At 41.3% G+C, this 24,062-nt stretch overlaps 1 protein-coding gene across 1 annotated transcript in view; it reads left to right on the forward strand.

The window, feature by feature from the left end:
* Positions 1-2,086: 2,086 nt before the first annotated feature.
* itpr1b (inositol 1,4,5-trisphosphate receptor, type 1b) overlaps positions 2,087-24,062 on the forward strand; it is a gene marked incomplete at its 5' end in the record, with an annotated part of 108,091 nt that continues 86,115 nt past the window's right edge. Inside the window, 4 exons of the mRNA XM_080461820.1 lie at positions 2,087-2,178; positions 7,563-7,633; positions 22,786-22,901; positions 22,988-23,074. Coding sequence (XP_080317946.1) covers positions 2,087-2,178; positions 7,563-7,633; positions 22,786-22,901; positions 22,988-23,074 — 366 coding nt within the window. The remainder of the gene's footprint in view (positions 2,179-7,562; positions 7,634-22,785; positions 22,902-22,987; positions 23,075-24,062) is intronic.

A 24,062-nucleotide genomic window follows, 5' to 3' on the forward strand; every position in this document is an offset into this window, starting at 1 on the left:
CATCAACTCTTCTTGTGCCAACTGCAGCATTTTCATTTACTGCATCGTGGAGCAGTGGTTAGCACTCCTGCCTCACAGTGAAAGGTCCATGGTTCAAATACCGGCTGGGCCTTTCTGTGTGGAGTTTGCATGTTCTCTCTATGTGTGCATGGGTGACATCCCACAGTCCAAAAACATGCATGTGAGGTTAGCTGGTGACCCTTAATTGCCCCTAGGTGTGTGTGTCTCTCTGGGCTCTGGACTGGTGACCTGTCCAGGGTGTATCCTGCTCTCACGCATAGTTATCTGGGACCCATCCAGTTTTTCATGACCCTGAACTGGATTGATGGATGGAGGGATGGAGGGATGGAGGGATGGAGGGATGAAGGGATGGATGGATGGATGGATGGATGGATGGATGAATGGGCAAATTTACGAATGAACATGTGTAGTTTGATAGAATAATTCATAGATTCACCCTATTCTTATTCATTTAGTATCTTTGTTTTGTTCTCAAAAATGAAAATACAGAAAATTCATACTAGAAAAAGGCATGTGCTCTCCCCAAGGTTCCCTGTCACGGAGGCACAAATGCAACTTGTTGATTAATTCCAAACAAATAAACAAACAAACATCTATTCATTCAATAATTTTTTTTTCATTGGCGCGCTCAAATATTGCGGCTACTAGACCATGAAATGATTGTTGCTATATAAAGCAAGAATTTGTCTTTATCTATCTATCTATCTATCTATCTTTCTATCTATCTATCTATCTATCTATCTATCTATCTATCTATCTATCTATCTATCTATCTATCTATCTATCTATCTATCTATCTATCTATCTATCTATGTACTATATGTCGTACATGAAAGAAAAACATCACATATGTATGTAATATTAGCCGCAGTAAAAAGTTATAATCATATTTCAATGATAAGAGCGGAAAAGAAATATCCCCTCAGCCACCAACGAGTGCAGGACCATCAAGAACTCCATTACCCAGGGTTCCGTGCGGCAGTATAAAAAGAGAGGAAAGGGGCGTGTCCTCGGTGACATGTGGAGGAGGTAAGAAGCGGATTGTTACCGAGGGCGCATTCAGCTGTCAGAGATAACGCCGCTCGGGCTGCTCTTACCTTGGAGTATCGCTGCCATGGACTTAACCGAGGATAGCGCTGTGGAAATTATCCTGTGCTGACCCACTTCTTGACGTGTTTGCCTCTCGCTGCGTCTTTTGACGCCTTCTTTCTTCCCTGGCAGCAGGTAAAGTGTCTCTGTGTGTGTGTGTGTGTGCGTGTAGTTTTCCAGCTCTGTTTGTGAGCATCCCTGTCAAGGAAGTAGCCCACGCGCCCGTTTGTTGCTGTTGTTGTTTTTCTGCCGCACCTAATGTGGTTAAATAAATGGGAGAAAAAGGAGAAGATCTCTCTGTGTTTGGAAAATGGTTTAACTGTATCACACATATGATATATTGCACAGCTAAAGTTTGTGGAGTGAGACATCTGAGCGTAGGTGAATGTGACCTTTAGTTTATTTTAGATGTGTGTGGAGTTCATACACAGAGTAAAATATAGAAACCTGCTTTGTTTGGGTTTGTCAAATAAAGAAAAAAAAAAAAGGAGAAAGATTAAGAACCACCCAACCAACTGCAGCACAATATACTGAGTAACTTTGTTTTTTCTAGTCTGCATTCTACTCACTCGATATAATATGAACGTGTCTACTCTAGTTTCTAGAATCCACATGCCTTAAATGTGATAAGGTGTGCTTCATTTCTTCTGATTCTGATCAGTTTGTTCATCTTTGGAGTATTGATACTGATGATCTTACAGTAGGTGGTGCTCTGAGGATGGGTTAAAAAAAATAAATGCAGTGTGGATTTAGTCCACGCTGTCTGAATTATAATCCCATCCTGAGTGTACACAAAGCAGCAACAAGACCAAAGTCGTAAGTAGTTATAGGTCATTACTGTGGTCACAGACCTTGTTCACAGTGTTTTCATGTCCACGAACCTACAGCCACATGGTTTACATGTTACTTAAAAATGCTCTTCTTTCAAGATTCTTCATTAACTTGTCTCTGTAGGTGACTTCGAACCTGAGAAACCATGTCGGACAAAATGTCCAGTTTCCTCCACATCGGGGACATTTGCTCCCTGTATGCAGAGGGCTCCACCAGTGGATTTATCAGCACTTTGGGGTAAGATTACTTTTGTAATTTCACTTTTCATGACCCTTTAATCACCCCCTCTTCCTTCTTTGTGTATTGTCCCTGTGGGATTACTGGACCAATGGCGTTCCTCACAGTATTGTCCCAATGGGCAGAATAACTGCGCTCATGCTGCTAAACAAACACTCCTGTAATTACTTGAACACAGCGTCTGTTTTGGTACAAAGGATGGCGGTGGAATGGATGGATTCATGTAATGGATGATTTAATGCTTCTGTCTGCTTCAGGAGCCGACCGTTAACAGAAACTTTTTTGATTCAGTGTTACACAATCCCATTTCAGAGGAGAAAAAAAAAGGAATGTCTTAGATTATTTTTGAAAAATGAGTTGCTTTGAAATGTTTCCATCTTTGTCGAGGTATGCAGATACAGAGTTTCACCAGCCATAATAATCCGGGGAATGAACAGGGAAGGCACCCGGAAGTTCTCCAGTTCTTTCGCTATAGTTTGTACAAGAACAACACAATCCGAAGACCTGGAATAAATCTTACATATTTAATGAAAATCACCTTGCACAGTTTTTTGGGATATCTGCTGAACTGTCAGATTGTGAATGCTTAAAATAAGTCACTATCTTTCTTCATTAAGTTCACACTCCTTCGTATCATAAACGTTGTCACAATAAACACAAAATGCTTTCCCAGGCGCATCACATTTCTTGACAAACTGACCAAGTGTCTCTCTGATCTCATAGCTCTTTTTCTCAATTTTAACCCTCAGTGTGACTTGTCGTTGTGGCCATTCCCAATGAAATTGGTTCTTTGTCAATATTGGACATTGGCGCTTCTTGGTCTCGAAATAAAAACTTCACATTTTTTAATATTGCTAATGTTGTCGACTCTACCGAAGCTGCGTGCAATACGGTATGTCTGACTGAGAGTGGAATGAAGCGGCCATTCTCATTGGTTGAAATCGTTCATTCTCAGACAATCACTGATCAGTTTACTAATTCACTGATTCATTTCCTGTTAGTGAGACAGTAGCAGGACATTTGGTTTTGATGTGATTACGCGCTAATCCAACCAAAAAATGAAAAAACAAAGACATTCAACGGATTCAGCCGTTTTACAAAAATAAAGCATTTGAATTTCAAATCAGCAGAAAATAATGCATTGTTAAGCCTTTTAGTTCAGGTCAAGTAGAAGCACAGGGACAATAGGCAAAACTTACTGTGTTGTAATATTTGCTTGGATGATTTGAAAAGTTTCGCAGCCTGGCTGTCTATAGTTTGTACTGCGATGTTTATTGTAACATGAAATAAACACGACTCAATCATTCCAGCTTCAATACATCTAACTGAAGGATGTCTGATGATGCCGTTGTGGCAGCTAATCAATGGGACGATTCCCTGTTGTAAAAAAGTCAATTTCTATGAAGAGACACGCTGAGTCACTGTTAAAGCTTTATTAAGTCTCTGCCAAAAGCTCTTTTCTTGTTTCCTCATAGGCTTTTTCCTGTTTTATCTTGACGCTTTGTGCCGTGCATTACCCCGCCTCCTTCTGCAACACGTTGAACACCATTTCTTTAAGTAGTTGACATCTCGCCTCCTCCCTAATTGTAGGCCGTGAGTCTAAAGTGCGTCTCATTACGTTGAAAATTGAACACGTCTTGACGCACAGCTGACGTCCAGGGTAATAGCGGCGAGCTAAAAGTAGAGCAGAGTGTGATTATTGATGAGCCAGGATCTGCTCCCTTGACTTGCCCTGCCCGTCTACCACTGTGGAGTTCAGATCTCTTCTTTCGCGTGTGCGTGTGAAAGTGAAACTTGAGCGTAGCGCCGGCACTGTTCTGTCTTCCCTCTCTTCTCAAATGCTGCAATCTTCGTCTTCTTGCCACTGTCGCCACTCCGCATCGCCTCTTGCCAGAGGCCGAGCGGTCGTCTCCGCCAAAATCTCTCAGAACGCGTGCTCTCACTCGGGTTTTGCTCTGTGCGTCACTCGCCATAGCAACACGCGCAGCTTTGAAGACTGCCAACCATGACACTGCTCATCTGTCAAATTTTCCCATCTTGTGCGGTTGTGCCTTGTAATCAACCCCCCCCCCCCCCCTCTCTCTCTACCCCCACCGTTGTGAGAAGAGCTTAGAGGACGTGACTATAAATAGCCTCATTGTATTAGGTGTTGCCTTTGCGGTGGCTGCGCTGAATGTGACCCCTGAGACGCAGATGCAGCCACCTGGACACCTGGACCACTGTCCTGTACAGAGCAGGTGGCAGCCCCGTGCCTCGGTTACACAGGTATCGCTGAATACATGCGCAGGTTCCTTCTTGACCTTGAAAAACGGCGACTCCCGGAGCTGCCGTTACTCTATTCTTACGAAGAAAATTCTCACAGACTTTGACAGCCCTCGCAGTGCGCCGTGTGCCGCAGAAGCTATAAAAAGATGCGACTGACTGGACCAGCTCGAGCTTCCTACGGAGGTGTTTTATTTGTGCCGATCCACTATCTCGCAGTATTCCCAGGGGGTTTCCCCTTGAACTCCTCCGTTGCGTGGCTACCGAATCCAAACAAAAGAGTGTCTCTCACACATCTGGGTGGACGGTTTAGAGAAAATGTTGGCGAACACAGAAAATCTCTAAAGGGGCAAAAAGTTTTCAGAGTTGTGCTCTTTGAACTGAGACCATTTGAGTGTAGGCTTGCATGTATTCCTTTTTTATTTTTTATTTTTAGATTGTTCATCCATCTGCCTGCCTGTTCCATAATCCCGTATTGCACCAGCATATCTCGGTAGTCTTTTAGAAGAATATATTCAAAGTTGAATTGGCTGGATTCGTGGTATCGGACATTTTGAATTTGAAAAAGTTTATTTCAGACACGTGGGAACAACAAAAATGAAAAGAAAAACAATTTAAAAAAATAACCGAGCAAAGCAAGCAAAAAATAAGTAATGGATAACTAAATGAATAATTGCCCGACATATCCGAAAAGGAGTAGGAAGGAGCGAAGCTTATTGACTCCACCCCCTTCTTCACCTCAACCGTCGGTCATCGTCCCAGCTCATCGTGGAGACCTCGATCCTATCTTATTTCTTGTAAATGCAGCATCACCTACAACACGAACTTTTTCTGAGAATAAAAGCAAAACTAATTTACTTTGTAAATACGAATAAAGCATCTTCCTCAATCACACAGTCCAAACTATCTCATAGCCTCAGTGGGGTTTGGATCCACAGCCTAACTTTTGTACCTTAATAGTCAATGCAGTATTCCAGATTTAAAAGAAAGTGGAGAATACTTGACATAGAATGTCTCAATAATCTCTTTGAAGAAAATACAGTATTCAAGGTTGAGTTGGCAGGATCATCATGGAGACTTCATTTGTGTCTCATTTTTGTAAATGCGGCGTCGCCTAAATACGTATTTCCTTTTCTCTTATACCTTAACTGTCTTTACTGCATATATACAGTATTTCATGAGTGTACACATAAATTGTTGCCTCGACTAGTTGGTGGGTTTTAAAGTGTATTTTAATATTAATGTCATTCATTAATTATTAAGATCTGTTCATACATTATAAATATTCATAGTTTCACGCTCATTTTTTTCTGATGGGACATTGCGTGACCCCGACCCTCAGATCTCCTGTTTCGCTTGCGTCACACTTGGTGAAACGTTCTTCTAAACTTCATTTACGTGTGGAAACGGAACGCCTTCTCTGCTCCTCCAGAGTTATGTTTTAGTACATGCAAGTCAGAGGTGTCAAACAGCCAGAACTTGCCCGCCATTGTCATTTACAAGCTGTGAAAAATGATGACATTATCTGCAATATAGTTTATTTATTTTTTTCATTATTCATTTGGTGAACCAGTTCAGGTGGTCAGAATTACTACACATACGTAGAAATGTGTTTACATTAAAGATAACTGCTAGAATTTGACAAGTTATTCTGATCATAGCAATGGGCCTAATATACTTTTGAGTTCCAGCTACATGTGACCAAATGCTTCATGGATTTTGAAAATGTAAATAGTGTAATAAAAATCCACTGTGACCTGGAAGGTGATAAAAGCACACGGGAAACTGAGGGACGATACTGTTGAAATTGTAGTTCTTTTGTTTAAATTTCAGCTTTGTGGTGTGTTGTAAAAGGCTAGTTTATTCAATTTGAACTTCTTAATGATGTATTAATACCCTGTTGCACGAAAACAAAGACGGAGATGTAGAGTACTAGTTATTTATATATACTTTATATACAATGCTATTATTTACTGGCCCGACCTACTTGAGATGAAATTGCGCCTGAAGTAAAATGAGTTTGACGCCACAGTAAGAGGTGTTGGAGATGGTAGAACACTTCAGATTCTATCAATTTAAAGTCTGTTTGTTTTTTTAATGTTGATCCAGCAATGTTTGCAACATTTTGAGGCTTGTCTATCCAAACAGCTCACTTATTGGTGAAGTGGTTGGTTCTGTGTGGAATTTTCATGCTTCCCCCTGTACGCGCTTCCTCCAGCTTTCTTTCTCTATCCAAAAACACTATTATTATATCTCTCTATGTGTATGTGTATGTGTATGTGTGTGTGTGTGTGTGTGTATATATATATATTTCACTTGCGGCCTTGGCTTACATGTTACATGGACTGACGGGTCTAATGGATTGTAGATCGTAAAAGACGTCAATTCTGTGCACTTGTATAGGAAACATTTTCCTTTAAACCTGCTTGAAAATTCCCTCATCACGTTGAACACACAGTTTTCCCCGCAAAGCGTTTGTGTTTACATCTATTTGGCCATATTGTTTGTTAAAACACTGGAAATCTAATCAATTCTCATTTGTCAGGAAACCGCAACACACAAAAGTTCATTAATTGTTATATTCCAATTGTGTTATATCATATTTTAGCGGGGTTTCAATTATTGCAAAAACTGCATGCATTTGCCACACTTCAGATGTCTGTATGAATTTGGAGTCGGCACTTAACATCATGATGCTGTAGCTGCCACAACTATATGAAATGCAGCCATGATTAGTTTTATTGAAAGTTAAATGGCACAAAGTCTTGTGTGAATGGTGTAATTCTATTGTTGTATGCGAGGCTGGACGTCAGTCCTAAAAGTGCACTTAAACATCATTGCCTCTTCTTTCACAATGACGGTAAACGATCCTAAATAAATTACATGTTTTTGTTTATTTTTTGTTAAGTACGTCCATGTCACACACTATTGTAATGATTGAATACATAATTCTAAACTAAATGACAAATTTATTAGGTTTTTTTTATTGGCTACACCATTACTGTCATTGTGTTTTGGAGATGTACCTTAACCCTTTGAAAGCTGTACTAAAGTATGAAGTGATTTGTTTTGCAATGTGTATTTTAAACCATCGATAATTATATCAATGGCTGTATCTCCAGGCTTGTGGACGACCGCTGCGTGGTCCAACCGGACACAGGTGACCTCAACAACCCTCCCAAGAAATTCCGAGGTAAGGCCTGAAAATGTCCCGCTGCTTAATTTGCCACCTTAATGTGTGAGTCCAGGTCATCGCCATTTGGGGTATTTTTTGATATATTTGTTTTGCACACACTAATGAAACGTGCCTGGCATTTTTACATCTCTAAGTCTTTAGTGTTTGATGGAAACGTCCTCCCTAAGGGACCCGTTTAAATGTTTTCAAGTGAAAACGCATAACACAACTTTTTGAAAAGACTGTTTCACTGTGGGAATGGAGAAAATGCAACTGTTTGGACAACGCTTCCAGTCCGTCTCCATGGAAACAAGGAGTAACACAACTTGTCTGAAATGTGGCTACTAGATGTGCATTTGGGCCGTAGTAAATAGTTGCGAGTACATGAACAATAAAAACAATGGCGGCCAATGGTGGTTTAATTCCATAAACAAACAGCACCCACTAGTGGCCCAACATGCCAACTACATAGTTTTCAGCATCTTCACCATTTTTGTGCAAACGGACATCTTTTTCAAATCGTAGCTGTGTAAACGTGAAACTTTTCTGAAACGTAAACACAAAAACGATGCGTTTTCACTTGAAGCGTTGCTTACCGGGGCTACAGAATGCTACAGAAATGGATAAGGTGTTTGGTTGGCAGTCTACTATGCTTGTTTTCACACTGCATTCAGGCCACAGTTTGACTGCTGCCGCTCTCAAAGCAGTGGACGTACGCCGCACTTTGACTGAAATCTCAGTTTGGTCACTCTGTACACAGACTGTTAAAAACATCGTAACCTCTGGAGTACACCTTGGAAACTGGCCATAGTTGTTTGCGAGGTTGTGTTTGTTTTTTTGTGTTAGATTTCTGCATCTTTGTGAAAGTAGGTGTTTCTGCCAGCATTTTGCTTCACTGTGATGTTTTGGCATCAAAGAGGGTTTCTGCTGCCAATTTGTTAAGTGATTGTGACGAGAAGGAAGATATATGTACATTTTCTCCTCTTTTAGAACTTGACTGAACAATATTTTAGAAGGTGCATAGCGGCAGCGTCACTAATCCTGCTCTTATCTTCAGACTGAACCTAAATCGTTTGCTAACAAGGTGCTCTAACTACTCAGTCTTGGTTTGATCCGCGCTGCTTCTGTTGCGCTCCTTCCTCTGGTACGATCTCTGGATTTCAAGCCACACGGCCATGCTGTGACCTTGTACCCCCACCAAATAGTGTTAAACTGTTGAAAGCAGGAAGCTGCGAAGGCCGTTTCACAAAGTCCCTTTTGTTTTTCTGAAGCCATGTTGATATGCTAATGCTCACCCTGGATGATTATGTGCTGGGAAAAAGGCTGTTGTCACGATCACCTGGTGCCACTGGGCAGGATCACCCGGCAAAGGGAGGAAGGAGAATACAAAAGTTTAGCAGATTTAGCCGTGTCATTTGAATATAATTAGTTACTGTCTCTGAATTGTAATACGTCACTTACACACAAAAAAATCGCTGAAATATGACGAGGCATTCCAAATTGCTGAAATATAGTTGACTTCAGCTGATTATAGATTCAGTGGAGGTGATGTAGAATAATGACTGTCGACTGCAAATGTTTAAAGTCTACGCCTGTTCATATGAAACACAACAGAGCTGTAGCCACTATAATGTAAGCTACTGTATTGTCTTATAGCACACTCTCTCTTTTATCTGTTTCTTTCTTTTATTTTATCCTCTTATAATTCAAGCTCGCAGCACAAAGATGACATGGACATAACTTATGCTTTACCAACAATCAACAAGTACTTTTTGGATGATTAGACCGGCCATTTTTACTGTGTATTATGTGAAATGTAGTATCACATACCTCAAGAGAAGTGCCATAAAAGCCAAAATGTTAAAAGCTGTGCTCTCTTTTTACCTTATTGTCCTTATTCTTTCCCTCGTCATGTTGTTTAGATTGAGTTGGCTCGTATTTAAGAACCACTTGAAAATGAATCTACACGGGCTGACCAGCGTTGCCAGATATGGCGGGTATCCCCCAATTGGGGAGCCAAACTCTCTTTCCTTATAACTTTGTTTATTTCGTGCAATTGTGTATTTATGGCGTGTTTAGTTTTACGGTTTTAACATGATTCCTCCACAGGCTGAGATTTGGGCTGGTTTTTATTGAGGTGTGTGGGTTTGACGTTGTTTGTGGCTGAAAACAGTGAGTCACATCTGGCAACCCTGGTGCTGACCGGTGTGCCATGCGTCAATAACGTACTCGGTGTGACTTCACGTTGTCTTCTGCGCATGCGCTCTGGGGCCCGAAAACATCCGGTCTGATCACGTTCACACGGCATGTCATATTTGAAATAATCACGCAAAAAAAAAAAAAAAAAAGTCAGATCCCAGCAAATAATTGGAATTGAGCATCAAGACCTGCAGTGTGAACGGAGCCTAAGAATCAGACCTCACCAATATACCAATTACCTGTTCAGACTGACACCGTAGGTCCTCACAAATTAGGAGGAAATAAAAAATAGGCTACTTTTTTTTTTTTTTTCAAAGTTTCAGTTTTAATTGATTAAATTAAACCAGAATGTCTGTATATTGTTTGTCAAACCAAGCAGAGTTGCATTGGTTCATTAGAGTGAAGTTGTAGAATTTTCTAACGGATAAAAAATTATTTGAAATTGTGAAAATGCTTTTTTATATCAAACCAAGTGTTGTAGTCTGACCATGAGAAGACAAGTGAAGACTGCAGTGAATACCAGTGACGTTTTTAGATTGATAGATTTGTTTAGTAGTAAATCTGTCCTCACTGTTGCAGCGGTTTGCAATTTGCAGATCGTTCCTGTGCGGCGGTCACACAGCCAGCTGCTCATGGGGACTCATGTTATTTCTGCTGCTCAAAAGGCAGATAATACTTTTAAGAAAAATAAGCTTGCAGCGTATTTCCTGAATCACATCGATGGGAAAGAAGCGTTTGTGCGTTGAGGACGTTTTGTTGAAGAGTTATTGATGCCTGATGTCCGAATCTGTCCAACTTTACCGATGTTCTTTCTGTAGAAGAAAGTTTCCTCAGTGTCGCACACAGAAACACTTCACTATTCTTGTCCTTTTCTCTAAACCAAGTGAATATACCGTATTTTCACGACCAAAAGGCGCACCGTACTAAAAGGCGCAGTCTCAGTTATGTGTGCCATTACTGCATTTAACACACACATAAGGCGCACCTGCTCATAGGGCGCGGGTTCCTTGCCCACACTTCCCCCTTTAACGTTCTCATGGTGTCCGCATTACAACAACAAGCATACAAGTGTGCGTATTTAAAAATAGAGCGGGAGCAAAACTGAGTTTGGTTGTGCTTTATTTAAGTATTGATTACAAAGTACTAACATTTTTTTTACCTGTAATCGTCATCAATCAAACCCATCGAACTCCTCGTCCTCTGTTTCTGAATTGAACAGCTGCGCTAAATCTCCATCAAACATACCAGGTTCATTTTCTTCACTGTCGGAGTCACTTTCCGTGCCGTGCGGCTCCTTGGAAATGATGCCGGCTTTTACGAAAGCTCGAACAACAGTGCCAGCAGACACGCTAGCCCAAGCATCTACAATCCATTTGCAAATTGTGGCGTAACTCGCCCGGCGCTGCCTTCCACTCTTAGTGAAACTGTGGTCTCCATCGGTCATCCATCGCTCCCACGCCGCTCGCAGCCTTACTTTGAACGGCCGGTTCACACCGATGTCCAGCGGTTGGAGTTCCTTTGTCAGGCCTCCCGGAATGACAGCAAGCTCAGAGTTCATTTGCTTCACTTGTTTTTTCACATCGGCTGTGAGATGGGCACGCATAGAGTCACAGATCAACAGCGATGGTGATGCGTGGAAAAAACCACCTGTTCTCCTTACATACACCTCCCTCAGCCACTCTTTCATCATTTCCTCATCCATCCAGCCCTTTTGATTTGCCTTAATGATGACTCCTGATGGAAACTTCTCTTTAGGCAAAGTCTTTCTCTTAAAAATCACCATAGGCGGCAGTTTCTGTCCATTAGCATGGCAGCTAAGCACAACAGTAAAAGAAGACTTTTCGTGCCCCGTTGTGCGTATCACTACCGTGCTGGTCCCCTTCTTCTCCACAGTGTGACTCACCGGGATGTCGAAAGTTAGCGGCACCTCGTCCATGTTAGTGATGTGGCTGGGCTGGATGTGTTTGTCGGCGATGTGTTTGCTGCAGTAGGAGTGGAAGATGGCCAGCTTTTCATTATAATCCGCTGGAAGTTGCTGCGCTACCGTAGTTCTGGCCCGGATGGAAAAATGGCACCGTTTCATGAAACGAAAGCACCAAGACGGACCTCCTTGGAAATGTTCAATTTTCATTTCTTCTGCTAGCGTTACTGCTTTTAGTCGAATGGTGACCGTCGAAACGCTTCTCCCACTCGTTCTTTGGGCGATGATCCACTGCTCGAGTCTTTCCTCCAACTCGGGCCACCTCGCCTTATGTCCGCGGAAACTCAGCTGCGTCTTCTTCACCTGTCGGAGCTCGTTTTCCAGCTTCCTCCACTTGCGAACCATCGATTCATTAATCTTAAATTCTCTCGCGGCTGCTCGATTTCCATGTCCCTCCGCGTAGCTGATGGCCTTCAGTTTAAACTGTGCTTCATAAGCGTGTCTCTTCGCCATTTTCAGGGTTGTTAAAACAACGATGCTCTGCATAACGCACATACCCGTTCATTTATATACAATCCACGCCCACACTTCCCCCTTTAACGTTCTCATGGTGTTCTCTACTACGTCCGCTTTACAACAACAACACACACATAGGGCGCACTGCACCATAGGGCGCGCCGCACATTTTGAAGAAAATCTAAGACTTTTATGTGCGCCTTATAGTCGTGAAAATACGGTAATGGGAATTTGTCCACCTCACTAATGTAGAATCCATGTCTGATTAGCCTCTTTTCCACAGTGCCCCTTGGTGCCGGTACGGGTCAGGTCGGAACCGGTTGTTGTGCGTTTCCACTGACTCAGAACCATTACCAACCGGTACCATTGGTAACCATTTCTCGCTACCCCTCCACTTGGGGTACCAGGCACAATGTGCCGGATATGAGGGGGAGGAGCTTCAACACTGCCGTCTGCTCATTGGTCCGTGACGACCGCTGTTCTCCCAGCAAGCAGCCATTTCCAATCAGTTGTCCGGCAGCAATCAGGTCACTTTTTTGAAAATGTCCTCCCGTTATGGCGTCACATCCTGCGTGATTACACAACCGTTCATAACCCCGCCTACATTTCAAACCGAACCCCGTGTAATGGAAACGTGGCACTGATATGGGTCTGGTTACAGATAGCCGACCCCACCCGACCGGCACTGGCACCAAGGGGCCCTGTGGAAACGAGGCTTTAGTGAATTCTAGCAGCATGAAATGACTCTTACACATGGATTGATTGATTTTTTTTGTTCCGTGTTGTGGGTTTTCTTAAATTCTTAAAAAAAAAAAACAACTGTGTTCAAGTGCAATGTAACATGTGTTGTTTAGATTGTAGCGAGAATAATTGCCCACATTTTAGACGTAATGTGTTTTATTAATGCGTACATCAAATGGTAAGTTACTGTAACTGCATTAGTTTTGTAACGCGTCACTCTCAACACTGGTCGTTGGTCACCACAGAGGTGAACGACTGACCGAAGGTCACGCAGTTGAACTCGTACGCCTGTTGAGGACATTTTCAGATTGCCTGCTTCATAGCGGGTGTTAAAAATAAGTCTAAATGTTTTGGCAGCCTCGGAGGGAAGTCTTAAGTAAATTAATAAATGTGAAGGGATGTAGCTGCCAAGGTGATTTCCATTTCCAGTGTTCCCTCCATTATTAAATTGGCACTTTTACTGCATGAGACGCCTTGCAAGACCCCATTTACCATCTCCCTGTTGCATCACATTGGTTTGCTCCCCATGACTATAACCAGGCAAAGAGATGGAGTACACAGACTGGGTGTGAAAGGATTATAAACACACTCCTAATCACTAACGTTGCACCAGAGAGAACGGATCAAAGTGTTTTTGATTCATCCATCTTCTTTCTACACCCCTTTATCCAGTTCAGGGTAGCGGGGGACTGCAGTCCATCCCAGCGGAGTATGAGGCAAACTGAGCGGCAGAGCATCAAACCACACACACATTCTTACCAGCCACTTCAGCGCTGCCAGCTTACCTCAGACACTCAGACAACCAGGGCACCTGGAGGAAACCCACACATTCATTAAGGCCCCCCACTGGACTCGTACAGAGGAGTTTCTCCGTTTGCATGACAACGGTGCTCGGAGCCACTGGAATTGTTTTGAAAATGGCTTCCAAGGTAAAACTTTTCCAAAACAAAACAGGGAAAAACTGAACTTTTTTTGTTCTCATTTGACTCCTAAACATAAGCTGGTTGTCTGAATCAGTAGTTCGCAACATAAAGTCATTCATGGCCAGTTGCCGTTTGGCTGAAGGTCCAAAAAGAGAGTGACTAAATGAAAGGCCTTTCTGACAGCCGTCCAACGTCGCTGATTTACACCAGTGCCACCGAGGACTCCATGTGCTCTGCTCCTGAGACATTTATGTAAAATATGGGCATAAATCCTATTTAGAACATGTCGGTCTAATGCAATTGTAAAATATGGCCAGTGTACCAAGAAAGAAATGGCAGATGCTACTTTATTTAATGACCCTGGGTGAGCAGTTTCCCAACCAGTAAATGTTTATTTTTAGCCCGAGCTCCTCCAGTGTAGGAAGACTTGGTGCTGTTGTGTGGTCGTACGATATCCGCAGCATGTGGTGGTGTTGTCACTGTTCGAAGCTCTCTCAATAAGTGGTGTGTTTTAGGCAGAATGCCAGCCAGAGTAAAGCTCAAGGCCCCTCGCAGGAACCTGCCATCGAATAACAGACTGCACCCTGAGAGCTTTAATGTAAGCACAAATTAGCTCCTGGCTCCGTGTCTGAAACACAATATGCTTTGCTTTGTGTGAAGACCGCATGGAAATCTATTGTTGTTGCAGCTGTGCGAAAAACAATCAAGCAAAAAAAAAAAAAAAGATTTCAAATACAGTTTTGTACCATTTTTAGAGACTCACGTGTTGAACTCAAATTAAGCCCATATATAGTGTACACTGGCTATTTTTGCAAACGTGCCACATGTATGCCGAGGAGTTCTGGATAAACATTTCACAGTCACACAATGACCCATTTGAAGCTTGTTTTCATCGTTTGTGTCTGCGTATGCACCTTAAACTATTGACTGAAGCTACATTCAGAGTTTCTGAATTTAGTTTGATTTCATCAATATAAAATATGAGTGACTGCTTTCGTTATTTTTTTCAAGGGTTCCTAAATATCACTGTGTTGTTGAAGGGACCCAGTAATTCATACAAATGTATGAAACATGGGTCCATCTGTAATTAGATGGCTGTAGTACAGACATCTCAACTGTTGTTTCTTTTCTTTCTGGTACTTTTTGAAAATTTTCAGACATAAACAGGAGCTGGGCTCGTCCTTATCCTTTGTGGACGGTGAGCTTGTATCCAACAATCTGTTATTTGGTTTTGGGTGACTGAAGATACATGGTTGCTTTAACCTGATATTATTGGGGGGAAAAAAAACAACTTTAAAAAGAAGTTACAGAAAAAGTCATTGTAAAGTGAATACTAGTTGCATAACATGGAGATTTTTATTAAGTTTCTCGTCATAATTCTCATGACAGTGAATGCTTTGAGAAGTTTGGTGTATTTGCACTGATTCGTGTCTGCTATGCGGGGGTAGGCGGATTTTTACGGCACAATTCGTGACGTGGTGTTTTTTTTTTTTTTTTTTCCCCCAAGGATTCTGATTGGCTATCATAGCTTCATGCTTCCTGTTATACTGCCCCCTACAGGTTTGGCATGCTCATAGTTGCACTGAACCAGGGGTAAATGCGGCTCTGTATCAATTAAGACTTTTTTTTTCTTTTTTTTTTTTACGTAGCGGGGGAATATCCGTTTTTTGTAAAAACCTGGGTACGTGTAAATGTGGCCTTAAGTTCCTGGTCGCACCACACGCCATCAACGCAGTGAGCAAATTGAAGGCGTGGAGGAGTGTTTGGTTGAACCAATTGTGGGAGAGAAAAAAAAGAGAGATTTGTCTTTACATTGTGAAGTGAATGAGTCATGACTGCACACTCCTGTTAAGAAGAGTTCCGTGATGTGGTTTCCAAATCTGCTCTGTGGGAAGCTCTGCTCTGTGTTGCTCAAACTGCAACAGTCACAGTTGGAACAGACTAACTACCCTTCCTGGGGAACTATTCATGTATTTGCATGGTAGAGACAATGCCCTGACATGAGACATGTATGCACAAAGTGTAGATTTACAGTAATTTCAATCTGTCTTATTCAATAAGTAGGTAGACACAGCTGAATATTTAGATTAAATGCAGCAATTGAGTTTTACTACCCCCCACTAACAGACTTTGGTTCTTATGTGATTACATGAGCTGTTGTTTTCAGCTCTCAGGCTCCTCTTATGTGGAACCAGATCCCAGTTTCAGTTAGGGAGTCTTTTCTGTTTTCTATTGTTAGAGGGAGTTTTTCCTTTCCACAGCCGCAAATAAATCTGCTTGCTCATTTGGATTTGTTGGGTTTTTCTCTTTTCTCTGTTAAAAGCACCTAGAATTGACTGTGTTGTATTTGGTGCTATATAAATAAAGTTGAATTGAATCACAACAAACTCTTTCTTCCCATTTGAAATAACTGCTGTGGATCTTTCTTTTCTGAAAAGAAAATGCCAAATCAATGCTTTTTCACTTGAAACCTTGTCGTGTAATCAGGGCCTTAAACACCCATTTAAAAATCCCAAATTATGCATTTTTATTTCATCAAGCTGTCCTCATCACATTACATTACTCAAAACTAAGATACCCAGTGTTAACCAGGACTCCACTGGCCATACAATGTTTTTACTTTGTTTAAGATCAGTTGGATAGGTAAAGTACGTGTCCTTCTCCGTAATCTACCTACATGTGACTCAATTATTTTACTGATAAGTTCTTTATGTTTTATACTTGTGTTCTTCTCCTGCCAGCCTTGCGGGTGTGTGCGTGCGGCAGTGTTTAATGGATTTAAATAAAACACTGTCTGTTGACTTGAGGATGCGTTGACTTCAGTGGTTTGTGTCTAACTCAGCTATTCAAATCATATTTAAAGATGTGGTGAAAGCCCATATCTTGCTGTAACAGCTTGAATGTATTCCTGCCAATAGGCTGTGACAGTTTTTTTTTCTCAACTTCTTCAGTTTTTGATAAATCTCACTGTATCTGACTGCTTTGATGAATTTGTGTCTGTTCTCACATACGAAATTATCACGTGACAGTGACTTTGGATATTAGTTTCTCTTATTCCCCTTGTGTGCAGGATTCCTTTTAACATCACTGTGCACAATAATGTGACTTCTATGTGTTCCCACAGCAGGTCGGCATGATGTTCCTCTGTGTTGCTGTTTTGAAACGTTTTATTCAAGTTTAGATAGTTTGCTGGTTACAGCAGGGGTGTGAAACATAAAGCCCATTGGCCAAAACCAGACCGCAAGAGGCTCTAATCCGGCCCACCAAAGCCAAGCAAATTGTAAAAGCTTCAAATAAAACATTTATTTAAAAAAAAATAATAAAAAAATCTTAAGAGTAGCAGACAAACACAACACTGAAACCCAAGCTTATATATCGGAGATGCTGCCATGAAAGATGGCGTCCGCATTGCTGTCAAACACGCTTCACAGCCTTGTTGTCGGGGTGAGTTTGTAAAAACATGTATAATGCAACAGTAATGGAAGAGGTTTTTTTATATATTGTCGACCAGAAGGTTTCATTAAAATTGACTTTATGTTGAGATCGTAGTAGCTTTCTGTAGTAATTGTTTGGTTTTGAGGAAATATAGACATTTTCATCACGCTACAACAAAGAAAAACTTTCAATTTATTTTGGAAACTTTTTCACTGATCTGACCCAAGATGAAATCCAGCTGCATGTGGCTCCTGAACTGGATTGTGTTTGACACCCCTGAATTAGAGCATATTTATCAGAGAACCTGTATACATGCAAACTATAAATCTGATCATTATTCAATATTTGGAACAAGGAGATTATTCAAGTAATGAGCAGCCTTTTTTTCCTTATCAGGAAATTACCGTTATCTAATTATACCTTTCGCCTGTTTTGGAATAATGTCAATTTTGAGTCTGACATCAGTATGTACAAAATCTAACAACATGTAAACCAGTTTTTTTTCCTGTTATGGCATTTTTAAAGTTTATATCAATGCGTCACTCCAGTTATTACTTTTACATGATTACTCCAGTATTAGATTTTCAGGGTCCCGTAATTAGGATCACTGACTCTACAAAAATGGATCGAGTCTAAGAACTAATAAGGGGAAAACATCCAAATTTGTCTGCACTTTTTATAGATGCTGCACACACCATGGCCGTTCATTTTCCACTCCATGCTGGAAACGTATTCAATTTGATATGAACTGACCAAATCATATGTTGGAAAGTTTCCCGTTTGGATAAAAATGGACCAGATGTTTTTATAGACTTCTCACACAGCTATTTCAGTATTAAAATGACCAAAAACACTGTGGATTTCTAAACTGAATAAATTACATTTTAATATGTTTGTACCCACCCATCTGTTTCTTTTTCTCCTAACCTTTTATTATAAATGTACAACCTGCCAAAAGTCTATCGGCCCATATGATTCACGTTCCCAGTTTTTTTTTTTTTTTTTTCCGCTCTGAAGCCTGAAGCCTCGTCCCAGTAAGACGGATGTTCTCCCAGTGCCCCGTTTTCTTCAATGGTCCTTGACCTCATTTCCGGTTGTCCTCCTTCCTCCACCCTGTGCCCAATGACAGTTAATCCCTGGATACTCTTTCTTTGGCCACATTTCCGACAGAGAGCGGCTATTTTTTTTACCCACAGTTCGCTCCTCAGGTCATCCCAGCAGTTGTGGAATTGGGAAGTGCAAATATTAAGAAAACCAATACTGCGGTATTTTGTTGTCCTTATGAAGCATTAGTGGTTGTTTTTTTTCACCCAGTAGAAGATATACAATATATTACATGTCCGAAGTAAAAGCTTCTACCATCTTGTCTGTGTAGGGTCTTAATTATCCAGCTAGCAGGCATCTGAGGCCCCGTTTACACGACAACGAATTTAAGTGTATCCGCAAAACTTTCTTCACTTTTGGGGGGTCCGTTTACACGGATGCACTGTATCCGCAAAGTTTTTAATCCGGCTCCCAAGGTGGAAAGATTCTTTCACGGCGAAAATCCCTCCTGCAGAGACTGCCGGAGGCAACAGAGCCTGCTACTGTGCATGCATATCTCTCCCCCTCCCTCCTGCTCATCCAGTTGTAAACAAATATGGCCGCGCATAGTGGCAAGTCCCGCGGTCCATATTCTAGTTTTATCGTCCAGATCAGTAGTTTACTAGTTGAGACTCACCCCTGATAGCATCCGATGCGTCATCAGTCCATGCGGATGTCGGGTTCTCTCCATTTTCTTCACGTTTACAGTGTATTGTTCTCTGCACACGTTTGTGTAGTTTCATAACAAAATCAAGCAACAGCGCCCTCCAGTGGCCCGGCTTACTAACTACACCATTGTCTCTTTGTCCGCTGCTGCAGTGTAAACGCCCCCACTTTTTCTTTGTGGATTAGGTGTTGTCACTTGAAACGTTGTCGTGTAAACAGGGTCTCAGTAGAAGCTGACCTGATTTAATGTCCTCTATCATCCTTAAAAAAGTGGAACAGAGCCACGTTTACCTTCATTGTAGCGGCCCTTCTTTTTGTACTAACAGCCTGTAAACGTTTGGGCTGTGACCTCTTTAAATGGAGATTTACTTTCAAAATATCTCTGAATGTTCTCTGGGTGAAAAGTCTGGACTGCAGGAAGGCCAGTTCATCACCTGGACTCTTTTACTGTGAAGCCATATAATAATGTGATGGACTCTGCTTTACCATTGTCCTGCTGTAATGAGCTAAACCTTTCCTGAAGGAGATGTTGTATAAATAGAAGCAATCTACTTTTCGACATTGACTGTGGCTTTCCAGCTTGTGCAAGCTGTCCTTTCTAAAGGCACTAATGAAGGCTATTGAACTGAATGACAATAAGCTGGATGGTTCCTCTGTTCAGCCTGCAGGCTGAACAAAGATACAAACGTTGATTCATCTGCCTAAAGAACTCTTCAGGGCTCATTCACATAACCTAACATGTTTTCAAGTGAAAATCCAAAACTGTTGGTGCATTTTGGGTGTCCGTTTACGCGACAGTGGTGCTCAGAGGCACTGAAAACTCAAGTTTTTGAAAATGCTCACACCCCATTGTCATGTAAGCTGGAGAAAACGCAACTTTCTGGAAACACTCAGGCTCCATATCTGTGTGTGTCTGTGTGTAATTAGGCACCCACTTGTGACCCTACAGGAAAACTACATAGTTTTCACCCTTTCTGCTGTTTCCATGTAAACGGACACAGTTTTCAAAACGTTGCTGTGTAAACGGGAAACTTTTCTGAAATGAAAACACAAAAACGATGAGTTTTCACTTGTTATGTAAACGGGGTCATAGTCCAAAGAAGATGGCGATGTTTCTGGATCATGTTCATGTCAGATGGTTTCTTAGAATGATAAAAACTTTAACCTCTTTTTTTTTTTTTTTTTTTTATTGGACTGAATTCTGGTGTTGTTCCTGAGTCTATGCGGTGGTATCCTCACAGCATCAGACCTGAAGTTTTGTCAGTTTCAGGATCCAATATTGATTTTTGGACTTCCTGAATTTGTTACATGATTGTCAAACCTTTGGCCGTCTTGACTTCTGAAACCTTATCTCTCTCTAAAAAGCTCATTTTCTCCCTCATGTTGCTGATCTGTTGCAAATTCATGCATCGTTTCAAAATCCGACAGGATCCGAACCACTTAACTTTCCAGCCATTTACCTTTTTTACCGAACAATGCTTTTGTCCCAATGTTTTTTTTAACGCCTTTTGCTTTTAATTCAATACAAGCTCTTATGTTTTATTAAAATGTAATACCTGTCATGGTGTCTTGTGGTTCATTGTGAATGGGGGGGGGGGGGGTTATGCCAAATTTACATTTTGGTCCCCATCCGAACTTGTTTTGTAGTGAGTCAATGTGACGAAGCATGGCCAAATGGATATAAATGGTTAATGAATCATATATAGATATAAATGATAGAACATTCAGTCTGTTAGATATGATAATAAACTTTATTTTATGTATTAGACAAGGGCTTCCTATTGGTGGTGAGAGATTGACTGGATTAGGGTAGTTTAACCTAAATAAAGTTCACGATATCTGAGGGTGTGTGCTTTTGGTCTGCTGACCATGTAGGATGAAGCGTCGTTGGGTGCATTTATTAAATGTTTTTAAAGTAGTTTTTGTGTGTGCGTGCGTGAGAAGTTAGCAGGAAATGTAGTCTGACCGTGGTGGGTATGTTTGCATAAAAGCTCCAACAATGAATATTAACTGGCTCAGCTGCTGCAATGGTTAATCCATAAAATGTTAATGTCAGTTTATGTGCTCCTCGAGGACTGAGGGCCACATGTGGCTGGAATCAGTTATCTGTGGCCTCAAGATAATCTGATTCAAGACCATTTGAACACATTATCAATTGCAAATATTATTCCCTGAATATTGGGAAGCTAAATGGATTTCCCGGTGGAAATAATCAAATGTAGCCACTTTTATTGAATACCCTTAATTTTAAACCCTTCAGTTGGCTTTATCACATTGATTTTTAGTTGTATATTTGGAATATGAGAGCCTATCATTTGCAGGAGATGATTACGTTACATTTCAAAGAAGGTCGTAGGTTCAAATACGGGCCGGGCTTTCCTGTGTGGAGTTTGCATGGAGTTGCGGAGTTTGCACTGCGACCTTGCAAAATTACAAGATGAATGAACGGATTTCAAAGAAATCCAGACAGTTGTTGCCAGTGAGACAAGATTGTCACATATAGCATTGTTATAGCATTGAAAAAGTTTCTTCTGCAGCTTTTCACTAAGCTTTATCTCGTTCATTGTTCGGGAGTCGGTTACATTTTGATTCTCGGTTCGACAGGGTGACATTTTTCGTGGCCAATCACCTTGATCCAAGTTGCTTTTTCTTATAAGTTTAAAAAAAAAATGTTAAACTAACATTACGACTCAAATGGGATAAAGTCACAAAAGAAAATCTGTAAGACTCCTCTTTTGATAGAATTTTATGCTTATTTCGGACTGCATCATGTGAGCTAATATTCAGGGATGACAGAAAAAACGGACTAAACTCCAAACCACTGAAGCAGATGAAGTTTCCCAGGTGAACTGCTCTATCTCAGCAGAAGAACCAGGGTGGCTCTCCTGGTGTGTGTGCTGCTGTTGGCCCAGTGACACACCAGCAGAGAGAACCACACAGAACACCGGGCTGACGGGAACGTAAACACAGCACGGGGGGGAGGCAGGAACAGGAACACAGTACATCTCTGATCTGCTCCGTATAAAAATGGCCACAACTCTCAGCTTGACTGGACCCAATTTCCCCCTCAGAGTTTTTTTCCAGTCTCTTTTTAACATGATCACGTCTGGATGTTTACATCTTTTCATTTGTTGGCCGCTTTTTAAGTCTTCATATTGTTTTTTTCATTCTGTTGGAGTTTTTGACTTCGTTAAAAGTTGCTTATGCTTTACAAATGACATTGCCTTCCCTGGTTACTGCATTGGCAAATATATTTGGAATATGAATGAGAAATGCAGAACTTGTATTACATTTAGTTTCAGAGAAATCCAACCACTTGTCGCCATTGAGGCAGAATTGGTTTTCTCGTGCATGTGGCATTATTTTATTGACGTAATCCCATCCAAACTCTGGTATATAAGCTCATTATTTTCTGTGTGGTTCCATAAATAGAGGAAAAGGTAACATAAATTTGGTTTGCCAAAATTCTTTTCCATCCGCATGTGAATTGTTTACTACTTTAACCCCAAAATCTCATTCAGACCGAAGCACAGATGCTTAAACGTACACTTGATTTAACAATAACACGTTTTCTCATTTTAAATCGGTTTGTTTCTCTCACACTAACGGGTGCGAGCTGAGACCAGCACCGATGCTAAAAGCCAACGTTTGAATTGTTTTCTTTTGTTTTGCTTTCTTTTCCCCAGACTGCCTTTTCAAACTGTGTCCCATGAACAGATACTCCGCACAGAAGCAGTTCTGGAAGGCGGCAAAACCCGGAGGAAACAGCACCACCGACACCGTCCTCCTCACCAAACTCCACGTGAGGAGAGCACACTTTCATTAATTGGCGCGGAATATTTGCAAATGTTGTGCAACATGTTTCTGTCTCTGTCCGTTGTGCATCAGCATGCCGCCGACCTCGAGAAAAAACAAAACGAGTCGGAAAACCGCAAGCTGCTGGGAACCGTCATCCAGTATGGAAATGTCATTCAGGTGCGTTCATAACCCAGTTAGAAAAGGTCGTCTGAACACACGTTTACCACCATTCATCACAGTACATGTTAATCCTGTCTGTAATTCTGATTCAATCCAAAAGGCAAGTTTTAAGTATTTGCTCCTGTACAAAAAAGTGAGATAAAGACCTCATGTTGGAGTGTTATCTCTGCTCTCTCAGCTTTGCTCTTTGCACAGGAATGTTGTTTTCCCAGGTGTGGACTCATCTGAAATCCAGAATAGAAACACATTCCTGCACTGTGACATGCACAAGGGAACACCACATGTAACGTGAAATATGTCCTGGTTTAGGAGCAACCATCATTTCAGCAGTGTGTCTCCCCTGATTGATTACCAGTTATGGAAATAGAACTCGCTGCTTCTGAACGCACATGTCACGCTGGGTTTGAGTTGAGTGGTAATGAATAAAGCTGCGTAGAGCTTAAGAGCAACATTGAGGATCTTACGTACTTAAGTTCTAACCGTTAATACATTGTTTTGGAAAGATTCACTGTGCGTGATTAGTTATTACACCTAAGCTGCAACACGGGTCTCTAGAATAGTTTTAGAAAGCAGTTGTTAGTACTGACGATGCTCATCAGTAGTTTCCAGTAGTTTCTCTAAGGCCCCGTGAAGGTGTAAATGCTAAACTTTTGTGGCATTTTGGGTGTACGTTTACGCAAGAACGGTGCCTTGCGTGAGTAGATGTATAATCACAACTATGTTAGAGTGTCATTTCTCCTGGGACTTTGTAGTTTTCTAGTTGAGAGTCGCCGTAATAACAATCCAACTTGGTCGAACGTTCATGCGCTTGCCGTTTGTTAATGTTCATCGCTTATTTTTCTGTCAGCACGAGTGTGTGGTTTAATTACAAAAACAAACAAACAGCACCCACGAGTGGCCAAACATGAAAAGGACATCATTTTCAGCGCTTCTGCAGTTTCCGTGTAAACAGACATAATTTTCAAAACATTGCTGTGTAAATGAA

This window comes from Lipophrys pholis, assembly GCF_963383615.2.
Source record: "Lipophrys pholis genome assembly, chromosome: 4".
NCBI lineage: Eukaryota > Metazoa > Chordata > Actinopteri > Blenniiformes > Blenniidae > Lipophrys > Lipophrys pholis.